Source organism: Chiloscyllium plagiosum, chromosome 2 (genome assembly GCF_004010195.1).
Source record: "Chiloscyllium plagiosum isolate BGI_BamShark_2017 chromosome 2, ASM401019v2, whole genome shotgun sequence".
Taxonomy (NCBI): Eukaryota; Metazoa; Chordata; class Chondrichthyes; order Orectolobiformes; family Hemiscylliidae; genus Chiloscyllium; species Chiloscyllium plagiosum.
In genome coordinates, this window is record NC_057711.1 from 101,239,985 (window position 1) to 101,255,272 (window position 15,288).

General features: G+C 39.3%; 1 protein-coding gene across 3 annotated transcripts in view; it reads right to left on the reverse strand.

Annotated features, from left to right (window-relative positions):
* Positions 1–5,590: 5,590 nt before the first annotated feature.
* The window catches only part of LOC122562270 (lysine-specific demethylase 4C-like), a 437,697-nt gene continuing 427,999 nt past the window's right edge, over positions 5,591–15,288 (reverse strand). For all 3 annotated transcript variants that reach the window (XM_043715065.1, XM_043715046.1, XM_043715057.1), the window contains one exon: positions 5,591–6,792. In XM_043715065.1, the coding sequence (XP_043571000.1) occupies positions 6,622–6,792 (171 nt within the window). In that variant the 3' untranslated portion in view covers positions 5,591–6,621. The remainder of the gene's footprint in view (positions 6,793–15,288) is intronic.

Sequence of the window (15,288 nt, forward strand, 5' to 3'; positions counted from 1 at the left end):
TTATAGTGAGAAGAAACATTGTAAGGTAAACTTTTGTTATGGTCTGGCTATATTTCCACATCAATTCCCCAAGTGTTTGCATCGGTTTCATTTGAGAATTCCTGGAGGCATTAAGGGATGGACAGGTTTATGACAATTATTTTTTCTGCATTCTGTTATGGACAGAAGGAAAAGATGAATTGACTTATTTTAAATTGCTTCTCTTTTGTCTATAAGTAAAGGTTTTTATTTTCTTGCTGCTTTTCAAATAAGTGCTGGGGTGTTCATCCCCAAACCTTCTGTTTGCAACGTCCATATTAAAAATGACCCATAGAAAGCTTGTTAGGACTAAGACGGATGTATGGTTTATTCATGCATTCAAATCTGAGGGATGCTGCTTTCAACTCTCTCACACTCTCACACACGCACATATACAAGGAAGAATGAAAAGAAGAAATAGATTATAACATTTTGGGAGTTACCATTGACCAGAAACTGAACTGGCCATAGAAATACAGTGGCTAGAAATGCAGATGAAAGGCTAGGAATATTGCAGGAAGTAATTCATCCCCACCACTGACAAGGCCTGTTGGAATATTCTCTACTTACCTGAATGAGTGCAGCTCCAACAAAACTCAAAAAACTTAATACTATCCAGGGCAAAGTAGTCCACTAGATTGGCAATACATTCACAAACATCCACACCCTCCACCACCAATGTTCAGTCGGAACAGTGTGTACAGTCTGCAGATGTATTGCAGAAATTCAGCAGGGTTCCCATATAGCACTTTTCAAAGTCTCGACCACTTTCATTGAAGACAAAGGGCAGCAGATACATAGGAAGACCACTATCTGCAAGTTCTCTATCATCCAGAAATGTCATTGTTCCTTCAGTGTCGCTGTGTCAAAATCCTGGAACTCATACCCTACTGGCATTGTCATCTACCTACACCAAATCGACTGTTGCAGTTCTTGACGGCAGCTCACCGCTACCTTTGCAAGGACAACTAGGGATGGACAAGAAATGTTTGGCCAGCCAGAGATGCACACATCCCATGAATTAATTTCTAAAATTAAGAATGAGTTAAAAATGAAATACAAGAGTATTCATTCACAATTTTGTCTGAATTTAGAAAGCTAACATTCAGTTAAAAGCAAAATACTGTGAATACTAAAAATCTGAAATAGAAACAGGAGTGCTAGAGAAACTCTGCAGGTCTGGCAGAATCTGTGGAGAAGCAGAATTAATATTTGAGTCCAAGGTGATTCTTCTTCAGAAAACCTGGAGTCTAAAATTATTCTTCTTTCTGATTCAAACTTTAAGTAAGATGAGTCTGTTTATCAGATGAATATAAAATTTGATTTTCAGGAGAAATTTTAAGAACAAAAGGAGTAGGAACAGGAACAGGCAAATCAGCGTCTTGAGCCTGCTCCGGCCGAGTTCATCTCATCTCAGCCTCAACTCACTTTTCTCCCTGCTCTCCATAACCCATCAAGCCATTACTAACTAAAAATCTGCCTCCTCTTGAAATTTAATCAATGTCCTGGTGTCCACCGCACTTTGGGGTAATGAATTTCACAGATTTATGACCTGTTGAGACAAATAATTCCTCATCAGTTTTAAATCTGCCACCTCTTAAATTGAAGCTATGAGTGCAGGTTCATAGTTCCTTGAAAATGGAGGCTCAGGTAGATAATAAATGCCTTCTTCACTATCCTAGGTTTTCCTTTATTGATCAAAGCATTGAGTACAGGAGTTGGAGGTCGTATTGCACCTGTACAAGACATCGGTTAAGCCACTTTTGGAATATTGTGTACAATTCTGGTCTCCCCCCTATGGGAAGGATGTTGTGCAACTTGAAAGGGTTCAGAAAAGGTTTACAAGGATGTTGCCAGGGTTGGAGGGTTTGAGCTATAGAGAGGCTGAACAGGCTGGGGCTGTTTTCCCTGGATGTCTGAGGCTGAGGGGTGACCTTATAGAGGTTTATAAAATCATGTGGGGCATGGATAGAGTAAGTAGATAAAATCTTTTTCCTTGGGGTGGGGGTTTCCCGAATTAGAGGGCATAGGTTTAGGGTGAGAGGACAAAGATATAAAAGAGACCTAAGGGACAGCTTTTCACACAAAGGGTGGTGGGTATAGGAAATGAGCTACCAGAGGAAGTAGTGAAGTACAATTACAACATTTGAAAGGCATCTGGATGGGTATATGAATAGGACAGTTTAGAGGAGAATTGGCCAAGTGCTTGCAAATGGGACTATATTAATTTAGGCTATCTGGTTGGCATGGACAAGTTGGACTGAAGAGTCTGTTTCCATGCTATACATCTCTATGACTCTTATGACTTCATGTTCCAGATCGCATGGGAAACATCTGCTCTAAGTCTACTTTGTCAATTCCCTTTAGCATCCTACATACCTCGATTGGACTTCCTCTCATTCTTCTAAACTTTAATAAGTATAGGCCTAACCTGATCAATCTCTCCTCATGAGAATCTGTCAAGTGAACCTCCTCTGAACAGCCTTCAATGCAACTATATCCCATCTCAAAGAGGCCAAAACTGGAAACAATATGTGGCCTGACTGACACCTTGCACAGTTTATCTCCAATTAGAAAAATTGCCTTTTTGTTGCAATTTACTTTCCCACCTATTTTAGTGTCACCAACAAATTTGGTCAGAGCACATTTTATCCCTGAATCCAAGTTATTAATAGATTGTAAGTAGTTTTTTTAGATTAGATTACTTACAGTGTGGAAACAGGCCCTTCGGCCCAACAAGTCCACACCGACCCGCCGAAGCGCAACCCACCCAGACCAATTCCCCTACATCTGCCCCTGCACCTAACACTACGGGCAATTTAGCATGGCCAATTCACCTGAGCTGCACTTTTTTGGACTGTGGGAGGAAACCGGAGCACCCGGAGGAAACCCACGCAGACACGGGAAGAATGTGCAAACTCCACACAGTCAGTCGCCTGAGGCGGGAATTGAACCCGGGTCTCTGGCGCTGTGAGGCAACAGTACTAACCACTGTGCCACTCTTGAGTCTTCAAGAGGCACTTCACTAGTAACAGTTTGCCAACCAGAAAAAAAATCCAAAGTCCCTGCTTTCTGATGGTTACCCAATCCCTTATGCAAGCTAATTTATTACCATTAATTACATGTGATCTTATCATGTGAAATAACCTTCTGTGCCACACCTTATCAAGAACCTTCTAGAAATCAAGGAACATCATATCTCTAGGACTCTGATTATCCTTGTTACATCGTCAAATAAAAACTGTCGCAAATTAGTGAAATGTGATTTTACCTTTCATAAACAACGCTGTCTCTGATGGATTGCACTTTGGCTTTCCAAATGTCATTCAATCCCTCATGTGCAGAAAGAAGCTATTCAGCCAATCGGGTTTGCAATAACCATCCAAAGAGCATACAACCCAGATCCAGCCCCTACCCTATCCTGGACTCCACATTCACTGTGGGGGCAAATCCACTTACTCTGCATATCCCTGGACACCATGGAGCAATTTACTGGCAATCCACCTAATCTGTGCATCATTGGACATCACGGTGGCTCAGTGGTTAGTAGCTTTGGGTAATTGTCTGCGTGGACTTTGCACATTCGCCCATGTCCATGTGGTTTTCCACCTGGTGCTCTGGTTTCCACCCACAGTCCAAAGATGTGTCCCATCACTGCTGCCTTAATAATAGATTTGAATAATTTCCCAAAGACACATGTTAAACTAACTAGCCTACAGTTTCCTTCTTTCTGCTTCATTCTCCTTCTAAATAAGAGTGTTACACTAGCACTTTTTCTAGTCCTCTGGAACTTTTCCAGATTCAAGAGAATTTAGATTCAAGAGGATTTAGACTAGAGTTAGGATTAGCGACGGCTGAAGTCTGATTCAGCAACACCTGTTAGATACTTAGCACACTGACTTGATTTTAACAGCACATTGTTTTTTTTTTTACCAGACTCAAGTAAAGAAATCTAGAATTACAAACAAATTTTGTTTTACGAAGATCAACTTTGGTTATGTGACACAGCTCCTGAAGAAGGCTTATGCCTGAAATGTCCATTCTCCTGCTCCTCGGATGCTGCCTGTCCTGCTGTGTTTTTCCAGCACCACATTTCTCAGCACCTGGATGAATCAATTTCAAATCAACAAGGCAGTTTCTATGGGACAACCGCCCTCTCCCTCTCCAGCCAGGGCAGTTATTCATTTGTACGAGATCAATGAAGAACTGTTAGCACCACTTCAGACATAATGAGTTTCAATAGCCCACTTTTGTTCAGAACTGGCTGTGCGAGATAGTTGCACTTTATTCTTGTGGATTGCAAGATCCACACAATGCAAGGATGTAACAGTCCAGGAGGATGATGTCCAGGCTCTGACATGCTAATTGATGATTGTAATCCTTCCAGAATCTTTGCATTAATTTGAGATTGATAGTCAAAAGCATGGCTATTGCCAATGATCATTTTAAAATTTAAACCAGAATAGCTTTAAAAAGAAGTTAGGATCTCTTTTCACGTCATAGACATAGCAATAGAGGATATTTTCCTTTGTTTATACTCTCGTACATTATTTTTGGTCATTAAGGTGAATAGTACCAAGCCATATAATACCTGAGAAACAAAAATCTGCAACAAATTTGTGAGATCAGATACTGTACAGGACACCTGGAAGATAAATCTCCTGCTGTATCCCAACAATCTGTTCCATTGTCTATATCATTGTTGAGGCCTTATACACTTCTACAAGATTTCCCCCATAGTCTTGTATAAAATCCCCCCTCAATCTCCTGTGCTCTAAAGAAAAAAGTCATCGCTTGCCCAACTTCTCCCTATAACTCAGACTGCTGAATCCTAAGCAATTGTTGGTTGTGCATTTTAACTGTTGGTCCTTCTCAACAGGAATGTTCAACAAACAATTTGCTTTCATATAGTCTTTAATGCAGAATAAATAATATCATGGTGTTTCAGACCAATAAAGGAGATCAAATGTATAGCTGCCAAAATTTTTCATTATATTAAATTGGGCTGCAATTAAAATCAGGTCACTGACCTGAAACGGCAGTAAGAAAACATACTTTACAGTGGTCAGAGTTTTGCATTATAAATTCTCACTCTGATGTCAGTCAATTATCTTCACTGATGAGTAGCCTCTTTTCGAGTTTTATATTTTTAAAACTACAGGAATCGTATTCTGAAATGTCTCTCTCAATGAAATAACTGACAGGCATGTTGGTAAGTACTTTTGAAAAGGAGAATTTGAATGAGAATAGATTCAAAAGCACAGGAGATTCAAATTTGCTGTTCAAAGCTATAATGGGCTTACATTTTGTTGGAAATGCAGACTTCCTTCTGGGAGGTGCCGTGCAAAATGGTGTGAAACATACTGCAATTTATTTTAATTCCTTAAGGCAAAACATGCTTGATGTGTGCCAAGAGAGCAATTCAGATCGCATACTACAAGTTATAGAAAGCCACATGCATTCTCTTATCAAAAGCCGTAAATGCAGTCATGGACAAACAAACCCTTTCTGCTGCAGTAGTACTGAACAAAAAAATTCTGCAGAATTGATGAATTCAAAAGACCAGAAGATAATCAGTGCTGGCGGTTTTATTCTACTCTGCCCATTCATAAACTTTAGTGTATTTAAAGAGGAAAATCACATTAAATAACCATAAAGTAACAATTACGCCAAACAGCTATAATACAGGAGCTGTGGTTCCTGGTTTTAAAGAGCACTTCAAATGATTTGAACTTCACACACCTTTGCTATAGTTAATCACTCAAGTATAAACCCTTTATCCTGAGTGGGGCTGACCTATAATCTGCATTAACTCGCTCACCTAAATGGTAAAGGGAAAGGATTAAGTGTGGCAAAGGATTCTTACTAAAAACATCCTTAACATCTACTTCAAAAATGCTGCAGGATTCTTATGCATTTTACCTCATTGAGAAAGCAGTTATCTAGTTTTACAGAATAGAAAAGAATTCCTGATAATTTTAAAACCCTCAAGAGTTTCTTTTATAACTGATGAGTACCAAATAACATAAAATGTACTTGTTTGCAAACTATCTGTCACTTATCTGTCTTTTATTAAATATAAAAAAAACCCTGCCATCAGGTAGCAATGGATACTTTCTTTCTCTTTTGCAAAGTTCAGCTTAATAAAAGCGAAAGAACCGAGTAAGAGTGATTCCATAACAGTGTCAATAAAATTAAAAGGCTAAAAACAAGCACAACAGATGCTACTCGAAACTGTAGCAATAATAATATAAAAAATATTTTAGTACACATAAGCATGTTACTTTTTTTAAACGTAGGGCCCAAATAGGAACCTATTTTGAGACTCTTGAAAAATCATTCATATCAGTAAAAGTTCTTGTTCTGAGAAGAAATTTCCAGATATTTCTTCGTCCCTTTATGTTCTTCAAAAGAGGGTGGAGGACTGGGATGGAGGGAGGCCTTAAGTCCATTATACAACGAATTAACTTCAATCCCTCAACTTGCACATAAAATTTGTATTACAATGCAATATACTGAAAGTTACTGTATCCAAAACATTTGTCAGACTTTTCAATCAATATCCTGATCAAAATAGCTCTCTCTTTGGCTGTCAGCATGATTTTATTGTCCTTGGCGGCAATGTGTTTGGAAGAAGTTTCCCAAGAAGGTACGATAACCAGGATCATCCACGTACTCGTTCATGAATTTGGAATTCAGGACCCTTGGGCGTTTCTTCGCCTGAATGTTCTCTGTGGAAAATGTAGCTTCATAGCGCATGTCTGAGGCTGAAGACTGAAAAACAAAAATCCATTGTCAGAAAATTGCAACTGGGGGACTCCTTTTACATGTATGGTGCTGTTCCACTTATCCTATTGGCTGCAACAACATTCGGGGTTCAAATATTTGTGATTTAGTGAAAAGAGTGGGATGTTACAAATGAAAGGCAGACTGCTACTGAACATTTGAATTGAAAATCTGCATAATTTTTCAGCATACTAAAGATCTATTTCCTTGATATCACTGATGGTTCTCAATGTTAGAGGAATTGAATTTACCAGCATGCAGGGAGGACAGAATAAACTTGAGAAATATACAAAGAGTAGGATGGGGAGAAGAGTGACTTGGGATAGGATTAAAAGTGCCAGTGTGAATGAAATAGGAGGGATAAGAGGGTCAATGCACACTTGTGTCAATGTTAACATAGGGAGACAAGCAAATTGACAGAATCGTGTTATGCTGATGTGAAAGAGTGCCAGCATGAACTACAAAAGGATAAAAGAGGATCACTAGGCTGACAAGTAACAGGAGAGAACACCTCCCATAGATAATATATCGATAGAGAAGAATGTGAATAAGATTGGAGAAAGGAGGAAGAAGTATGGGAGAGATGAAGAGCACCACTGATAGGAGAAGGGAATCGAGTGGCTGTGAATGAGAGTGGGTATAGATGATTGATTCCACACCAGCATAACAACCATATAAATAATTTATAAGGTCTACTGTGAAAATAAAAGTAGGGTTACAGGAAAAAGATAAAGCAGTGGGACCAGCTGAGATGCTCTTTCCAAGATGTTGAATGGGTGCAATGAGCTGTAACTATCTTACAATTCTGTGAAAAACTATTTATAGGAGAATCTATCACTCAGAATGAAAGGAAAATGCATAGAACAACCATACCACAGGCTACCTTACAAAAATGCATCATGGGTAATACAGGAATCAGTGGAAATCAGGGAGAAACATTTCCATTGGTTGGAAGCATATCAGACACAAAAGGAAATAATTCTGGCTGTTGAAGGTTCGTCATCTTAGCCCTTTCATCATTCTAGCAGTTCAGGAAGACAGCTCCCTGCCACGTTCTGAAGGGCAATTTGGGATGGGTAATAAATACTAGTCTAGCCAGTGATGCCTACATCCTGAAGAAAACTGACCTTCCCAACACAAAGTCAGAAGTGGGGAATGTTTGGTGCACAATGGTCAGCAGTATTTGCAATCTCTCAGATACTGAAGCAGTCCATGTCCAAATGCAACATGACATGGATAACACTCAGGCTTATGCCGAAACATTGATTCTCCTGCTCCTCGGCTGCTGCCTGACCTGCTGTGCTTTTCCAGCACTACACTCTCGACTCGAATCTCCAGCATCTTCAGTGCTCACTCTCTCCTAGGTTTGGCCTGATAAATGGCAAGTACTATTGACATAATTGCCAGACGATCACTATTTCTAACAAAAAATCTAACTACCTTCCTTTGATATTCAATAGCATTGCCATTGACATGGAGACAGACAGCCGAATCAAATCAGCATTCCTATCTGTGTATTCGCAGCACAGTAAAATTAAAACTTAGGAAGACCCTCAAGATTGACTCCAATGGTTCCTAACCAGACTTTTTGAATAACCAATCCCAGGCTATCTGAATAATAAATACTGGGTTTACAGCTTAAACTAAAGATTTAACTATTTATTAACAATACAGTATCAGCAGAGCAAAATGAAGTAAATTCATGTAATAAATGTTTATGATTTAAACCCAATAAACTTTTGTTTTCAGCACCATTCACACAAAAGACAGTTAAGGAATAACTAAAAGAAAATAACAGAAGTGGCCAGGTTACTTAAGCATTTTTCATGATGCAATGTTCCACACACACATAAATGTTTCTTGGTTGATTTTCTGAAGATGTCACTCAGGGACACCTTTTCTGTTCATTCTGAGGAAGTTTCTCCTCTCCTCATAATTTAGTTTCTATTCTCTGAACTTCCAAATGGATGATAATGGGAGGTTAGGCAGGGAGCTTTCAAAATTTTCATGCTGTTGCATCAGCAGTTAAATTCCCAGAAACACAATCCAAAAACCCAGTTCAAACTCTCCTACATCTTCCTCTGTTTGACAACCATGTTCTTTCCCAGTCTTGCTAGCACTAATTCCAAGGTGTTGGTGTCATTAATGGCCGAAAATCTGCTATCTAGTTAAACTCTCAGTGCCGAAGAATTTGTAGAAACCTTTGATCACAAACCAACCAACAATTGGTTGCCCTCACATACAAACACCATCTTGTTGGTTCATTTGTTTTTACCCAACACAAGATGCTGTGCAGGGTCCAAAGGTCATTTTCAGTTCATAGCTACAAACCAAAATTGATAAAAGTATAAAACAAAAATAAAGAAAAATCAATGTCAACATTCTGTGGATTTCCACTGACCAGAAACTGAATTGAACCAGCCATATAAATATTGTAGCTACAAGAACAAGTCAGAGGTTAGAATTCTACAGTGAATAATTCGCCTCCTTGTCTCCCCAAAGCTTGACCATCATCTAGAAGGCACTTCACCCTCCACTTTCCTGAATTAATATAATTCCAACAATATCCAAAATACTTGACATCATCCAGAGCAAAGCAATCCACTTGAGTAGCACCCCAGCTACAACAGATGCAAAGTGAGAGCAGGGTGTACCATACAGGTGGCAACTGCAGCAACTTTTTTTTCAATACCCTCCACCAAACACATTTCTACCAGCTTGCAGGGCAAGGGCAGCAGATATATACAAACACTTGAAGCTACCTTTGATGTCATACACCATTCTGACTTGGAACTATATTGCTGTTCCTTCACTGTGACTGGGTCAAAATCCTGGGACTGCCTTGTTAACAGCATTGTGGGTGTCTCAACACCAGATGGGTAAAAGCAATTCAAGAAGACAGCTCACTCCACCTTGTAAGTGAAATTACAGATGAACAATAAATGTTGGCCTTGGCAGTGAAGTTCACATCCCATGTAAGAATAGAAAGAACAGTGAGGGGAGAAAGGAGGAGGAATTTGGAAGTGCACAATTAATTGTTCTCTTCCTTTATCACTGGCTGGGTTCTGACATATTGTGTAAAACTTGCCAGTTATGCTATTCAAAATTCCCCTTTCATATTCACAATGTCAAAACAATAAAAATCTATGATGCATAGTTCCAACCCAGAAACTGAATAAATGCTGATGCAACACTAATAGGCTGGTAACTCAGGAATGGTCAAGTCCAGCACTATGACAGATAAATAAATGGTTTTGTAACAGAAGTTGCAGATATGTTAAACATTCCATAGCTTGTTTGAAGGTGTTTAAAAAAAGTTGAAATGCCTGATTGGGAAATAACAAATACTAATAACACAAAACTACTTTGTATGGTCAATTTAATTCCCAGTATTTCATAATTCATAATTTCATAATTCATAATGCCAAAAATTAGGACTTCTGGTTATTTTCAAACTCTTATATTCAAATAGATTGAAAATTTAAAACAAAAGTGATATTTCATTAAGCCAATAAGGTCATCAGTTCAACAAAAAGTACTTGGACAATGCCCTTTCTCTATGCTGTTCAAGGAGACATCATCACCTCTTCCAACCTTTCCAGTTCCTACCTGTTATTGTCTCAGTTTCTCTGTCAAGTCAGACTAATCTCTCCAGCTCTCCCAAGTTCGACTGGAATACATCTTCTCTCTCCCTGCTCAACTCTTGTCTAGCACTTCTTTTCCCTGTTAACCCATTACAGGTTGTCATTCTTCCAAATTCTGTTGCTCCATGACTTCAAATTGCTATGTTTTTCTCCCTCACAACTCCTAAATTTTGAATCCTCTGCATTCAAGCTAGCAATTTTTTCTCCTTTCATGAATGCCACATTCCCTTCCCCTCCACAGACCACTTGTGAATGATCATTCACAGATATCTCTTTTTTACCCTTTCAGAGTGCTGCACTGGTTTTCTTCAAATGCCTCAGCAACCAAATTGACCTCCTCCATTTTGCCAATTTCTCCCGTAATTGCTGCCTGAGTTTCCTAGCTTCGGACTTCTTCACTGCTGTACTGTCATTCTACTTCCCAGTGTCCAATCAGAACCAATGTTGCTCTTTGGAAGAACTAAGATCACTGAGCTCTGTAAGCAGGACCTTCTCTTATAAAGATATACCATCCATAGTAGCTGGAATAATTTCAAACAGCATTCACGCTTATAGATGCAGTGTAAAGGGGAAAAGATGGTTGGTGGTGATTGCTATCAGTTGTTGTAGACATGTGAACTAGACTCCAGATAATTGAAGGATATAATGTTAAAAGAGGGGCCATTTGAATTCAAAATTATTTGCCAAGACTTGTCAGAAGCCCAAAACAACATCTTTGTAACATTTGGTTGCAAGAGCTTGTCTATGGAATACAGTTTCCTGCTCACTTAGCTGTTGATAACATGTATTACAATACAGAATTATTCGAAACCTCAGTCCAGCAGTGCCCACAGGACAAAAATGAATTAAACAAAAGTTCAGTTTAAGTGAATACATTTTACATTTTTCAGATAGGCACCTTTATCTTTTCTATTCCCTGGCTGAACTCACCAATCAAATATGTTGCCCAAGGCAAGACACACATTTCCTACTTCTTTTGTCAAAGGCAAGTGCAAGGTTGTGTTAAACAATCTTTTATAGTGACATTAATCAGTCAAAACAAATATTACACAAGTTGTTACAATTTTCTTCTTGTTTGCAGGCCTTTGTTACTGCATAGAACAAAGGAAGCTACGATTGCGTATTTTTATCACTATCACGCCATGCAACTAGGTCGCTCTATAACTAGCTCTACAAAATGGAACTGCAATGTGAGCTAATCATTTACACTAGTAGCCTATTGGATGTAGGAATGGATAACAATGTAATGGATAAAGAAGAATAAGATGAATTCTGGAAATGAATAAGCTTAAAATGATGAATTGATAGATTGCATCAGTGGCATTGTTGGCAGAAAATAGCATATGCGCACATGGTCTGTTACAGACTGGCAACATGCGACGAGTGACATCCTGCAGGAATCTGTGCTGGAATCTCAACATTTTACAATTTATGGCAATGTCTTAATTGAATGTATTAAATATACAGATGACACAAATATAGGTAGAAAGGCATATTGTGAAGAAAACACAATGATGCGGAATTAGGAATACTAAGTATCATGTGAAGTTATTCGCTTTCGCAGGGAAAAAAATGCAAAGCACTACTTCAATGGAGAATGACTACTGAGATGCAGAGGAATCTAGCATGACTTTCAAAATGTTAGTATGCAGAATAAGCACAGAATCAAGAAAGCTACTGGGGTCCTGGGCCTTATAATAAGAGGGATCAAACATAAAAATAAGATTGTTATACTTATTGGGTATTGCTGACACCACACTTGAAATACTGTGTGCTTTGGATTCCTTATTTCAGGAAGGATGCAAATGTATAGATGGGGCTAAAGAGATTTTCTCGATTGATACTAGATAGCTCTCCCAATTTTGGTACTAGCCTCCTAGGTGTCAGTAAGGAAAACTTTGAGGGTTCATGAAGACTGTTTGTGTCATTGTTTTTCTGGTGCCTACATCATTGCCAGATAGTCTACCCAGTTTCATTTCTTTTTTGAGAGTTTCTACCGATTGATACAACTGAGTGGCTGGATGGGCCATTTCAGAGGACAGTTGTGAGTCAACCACATTGCTGTCGATCTGCAGTCACATGTAGACCAGACTAAGTGAGGATAGCAGATTTCCTTCTCCAATTACATTAGTGAAGCTGAACTATAACCAAAGCATGAGGACATCCCCCTCCATAGATGCAATATTAGTGAATGATTATGGCAACTATCATAGGCAAAGAAAATTACTCATATTGAATGACTGGGCAACAATTTCTTAATCTTAACTATTTCTTAAGTTCCACATTCCTACAGATGACATGTACCACTTTAGAAAAAATGAACAGACAGGAGTATGAATACACCTTGCAATTTCACATCATCTTGTATTATAATCACCTGCATGAACTAGTAATTCCATCCACTGTAACCATGTACGGTTAATTTGGTAACATGAAGATTGAGTGACTGACGTTCTACATATCCATGAAGCTAGCTTAAAGAACTGCTAGAAGGACAGTTGGTCCCTGGCAAGGCTATTTCAATTTTCTAATCTTATTAATGGCACTGGGGAAAGATGCCAAGCTGAGAAAAATAGCTTAGCACAGGGAGAGGTTACACAGACTGCCGTGTGCTTCCCGGTAACTTGGTCAGTCTCTAACCTGTCCCATCAACCAGAAAAACTGCACAGCATGGCCAGGCTGAAGGTGAAGTTAGTAAAAACTAAATGATAAAGACTCACATTAGTTAGGGACGGGAATGAAATACTTTATGGCAATAAAGGTCTTAAAGCGCATAAATTGCTACAAAAGTGAAAGTACTTTCAGCTGCTTAAAGTTGTGTGAACAGATATTTTGCATTGCCTTCTTTTATAAAGATCATTGTTTAAAAGAAGAATTTTAACGTAATTTTCCAAGTAGAATTGGCATGTAGAAATTGAGTCCTGAAATGCCTTTTCATATATCTGTGAATAATTTGCTGGGCTTCAAAAAAAAACTGTTAAAAAGAATATTTGCAGCAGTTAACTTCTTGGATTTCATCATAATCACTGAATGATTAGTGAAGTCTATGAATAGAGCAATTGTAAATTGTTACAAATAAATATCCACTCGTACAACAAGAATTAAGAACAGAGGTAATCCACTTAACCCTTCAAACCTGCTCCACCACTCGATAAGGTCGTGTCTGATTTGAGTTCCAAATTCCACGTTTCCATCAATCCCTAATGACCTGAGATTCCCCTGTCTGTCAAGAAACTACAAGAAATTGAGGACTGCGGATGCTCTAGATCAGAGTTGAAGAGTGTGGTACTGCAAAAGCACAGCCGGTCAGGCAGCACCCAAGGAGCAAGAGAATCAACGTTTTGAGCTCAAGCCCTTCATCAGGAATGAGACTTGTGGGTTAGGGCTGAGAAATAAATACCCACAGAATCATACCTTTCAGATAATGGCCCAGACACCATAATCACCAGAGGTGGTGGCACAGTGGTATATGTCTGGAGGGAGTTCCCCTAGGAGTCCACAACATTGACACTGGAACCCATGAAGTCTCATGGCTTCAGGTTAAACATGGGCAAGGAAACCTCCAGCTGATTGCCATGTACTGTTTCCTTCCTTGGCTGATTAATCAATACTCCTCCACATTAAACAAGCACTCAGGGTAGTCAAGACACAAAATGTACTCCGGATGGAGGATTGATCTGGTCAGGTCCTAAAGGACATTATTGCTGGACTAGATCTGCGGCATGTGGTGAGGGAATCTAACAAGAAAGAAAAACATACTTGACCAAATCCTTATCAATCTGTTGGCACCAGATGTATTTGCCCATGAGTGTATTGATAAAAGTGACCACCATACAGTCTTCTTGGAGATAAAATCCTGTCTTCACACTCAGAATATCGTCCATCACATTCAGAATACCCTCGATCATGCTGTGTGGCACTATTACCATACTAAATGGGACAGACTTCAGATTGATCTAGCAACTCAAGACTGGGCATCCATGATGCGCTGTGGGCTATCAATAGCATCAGAACTGTATTCCAGCACAATCTGCAACCTCATAGCTTGCATCATCCACTCAACCATTACCATCAAGTCTGTGGATCAACTTTTGTTCAATGGAGAATACAGGAGGAAATACCAGGAGCTGCTCCAGACATACCTAAAAATTGTTCAATCAATGGTGAAGCTACCAAACAGGATTTCTTGCATGCTAAGGAGCATAAGCAGCAAGTGATTGACAGAGCTAAGTGATTTCATAATCAAGGCATCACACTAAGCTCTGCAATCCTGCCACATCCAGTCATGAAAGCTGGTGGACAATTAAAGAACTCATTGGATAGGTGCCTCCAACATCTCAGTGCATGAGATAATGCTGAAATACTGATAGCAATCTTCAGCTGGAAGTGCCAAGTGGATGATCCTTCATCTCCAATTCCTTCAGTGGTCGCCAACATCCCAGATATCAGTCTCAAGTCAATTTGATTCTCCTCACACGTTATCAAGAAATAGTTGGAACCACTGGATACGCCAAAGTTTACGGACTCTGACACCATTCCAGCAATAGTAGTGAATACTAATGCACCAGAACTTGCTGATCCCTTAGCCAAGCTCTTTCACTCCAGTCATAACACTGGTTCTACCCGACAAGGTGGAAAACTGCCCACGTATATCCTATACACAAAGAAGAACAAATACAACCCTGCCAATTACCACTTCATCAGTCTACTTTCAATCATCAGTAAAGTGATGGAAGATGTAATCAACAGTGCTATGAAGCAGCACCTTCCCAGCAATAATGTGCTGAGTGGTGTTCAGTGTGGGTTCCACCAAGGTCACGCAGCTCCTGACCTCATTACA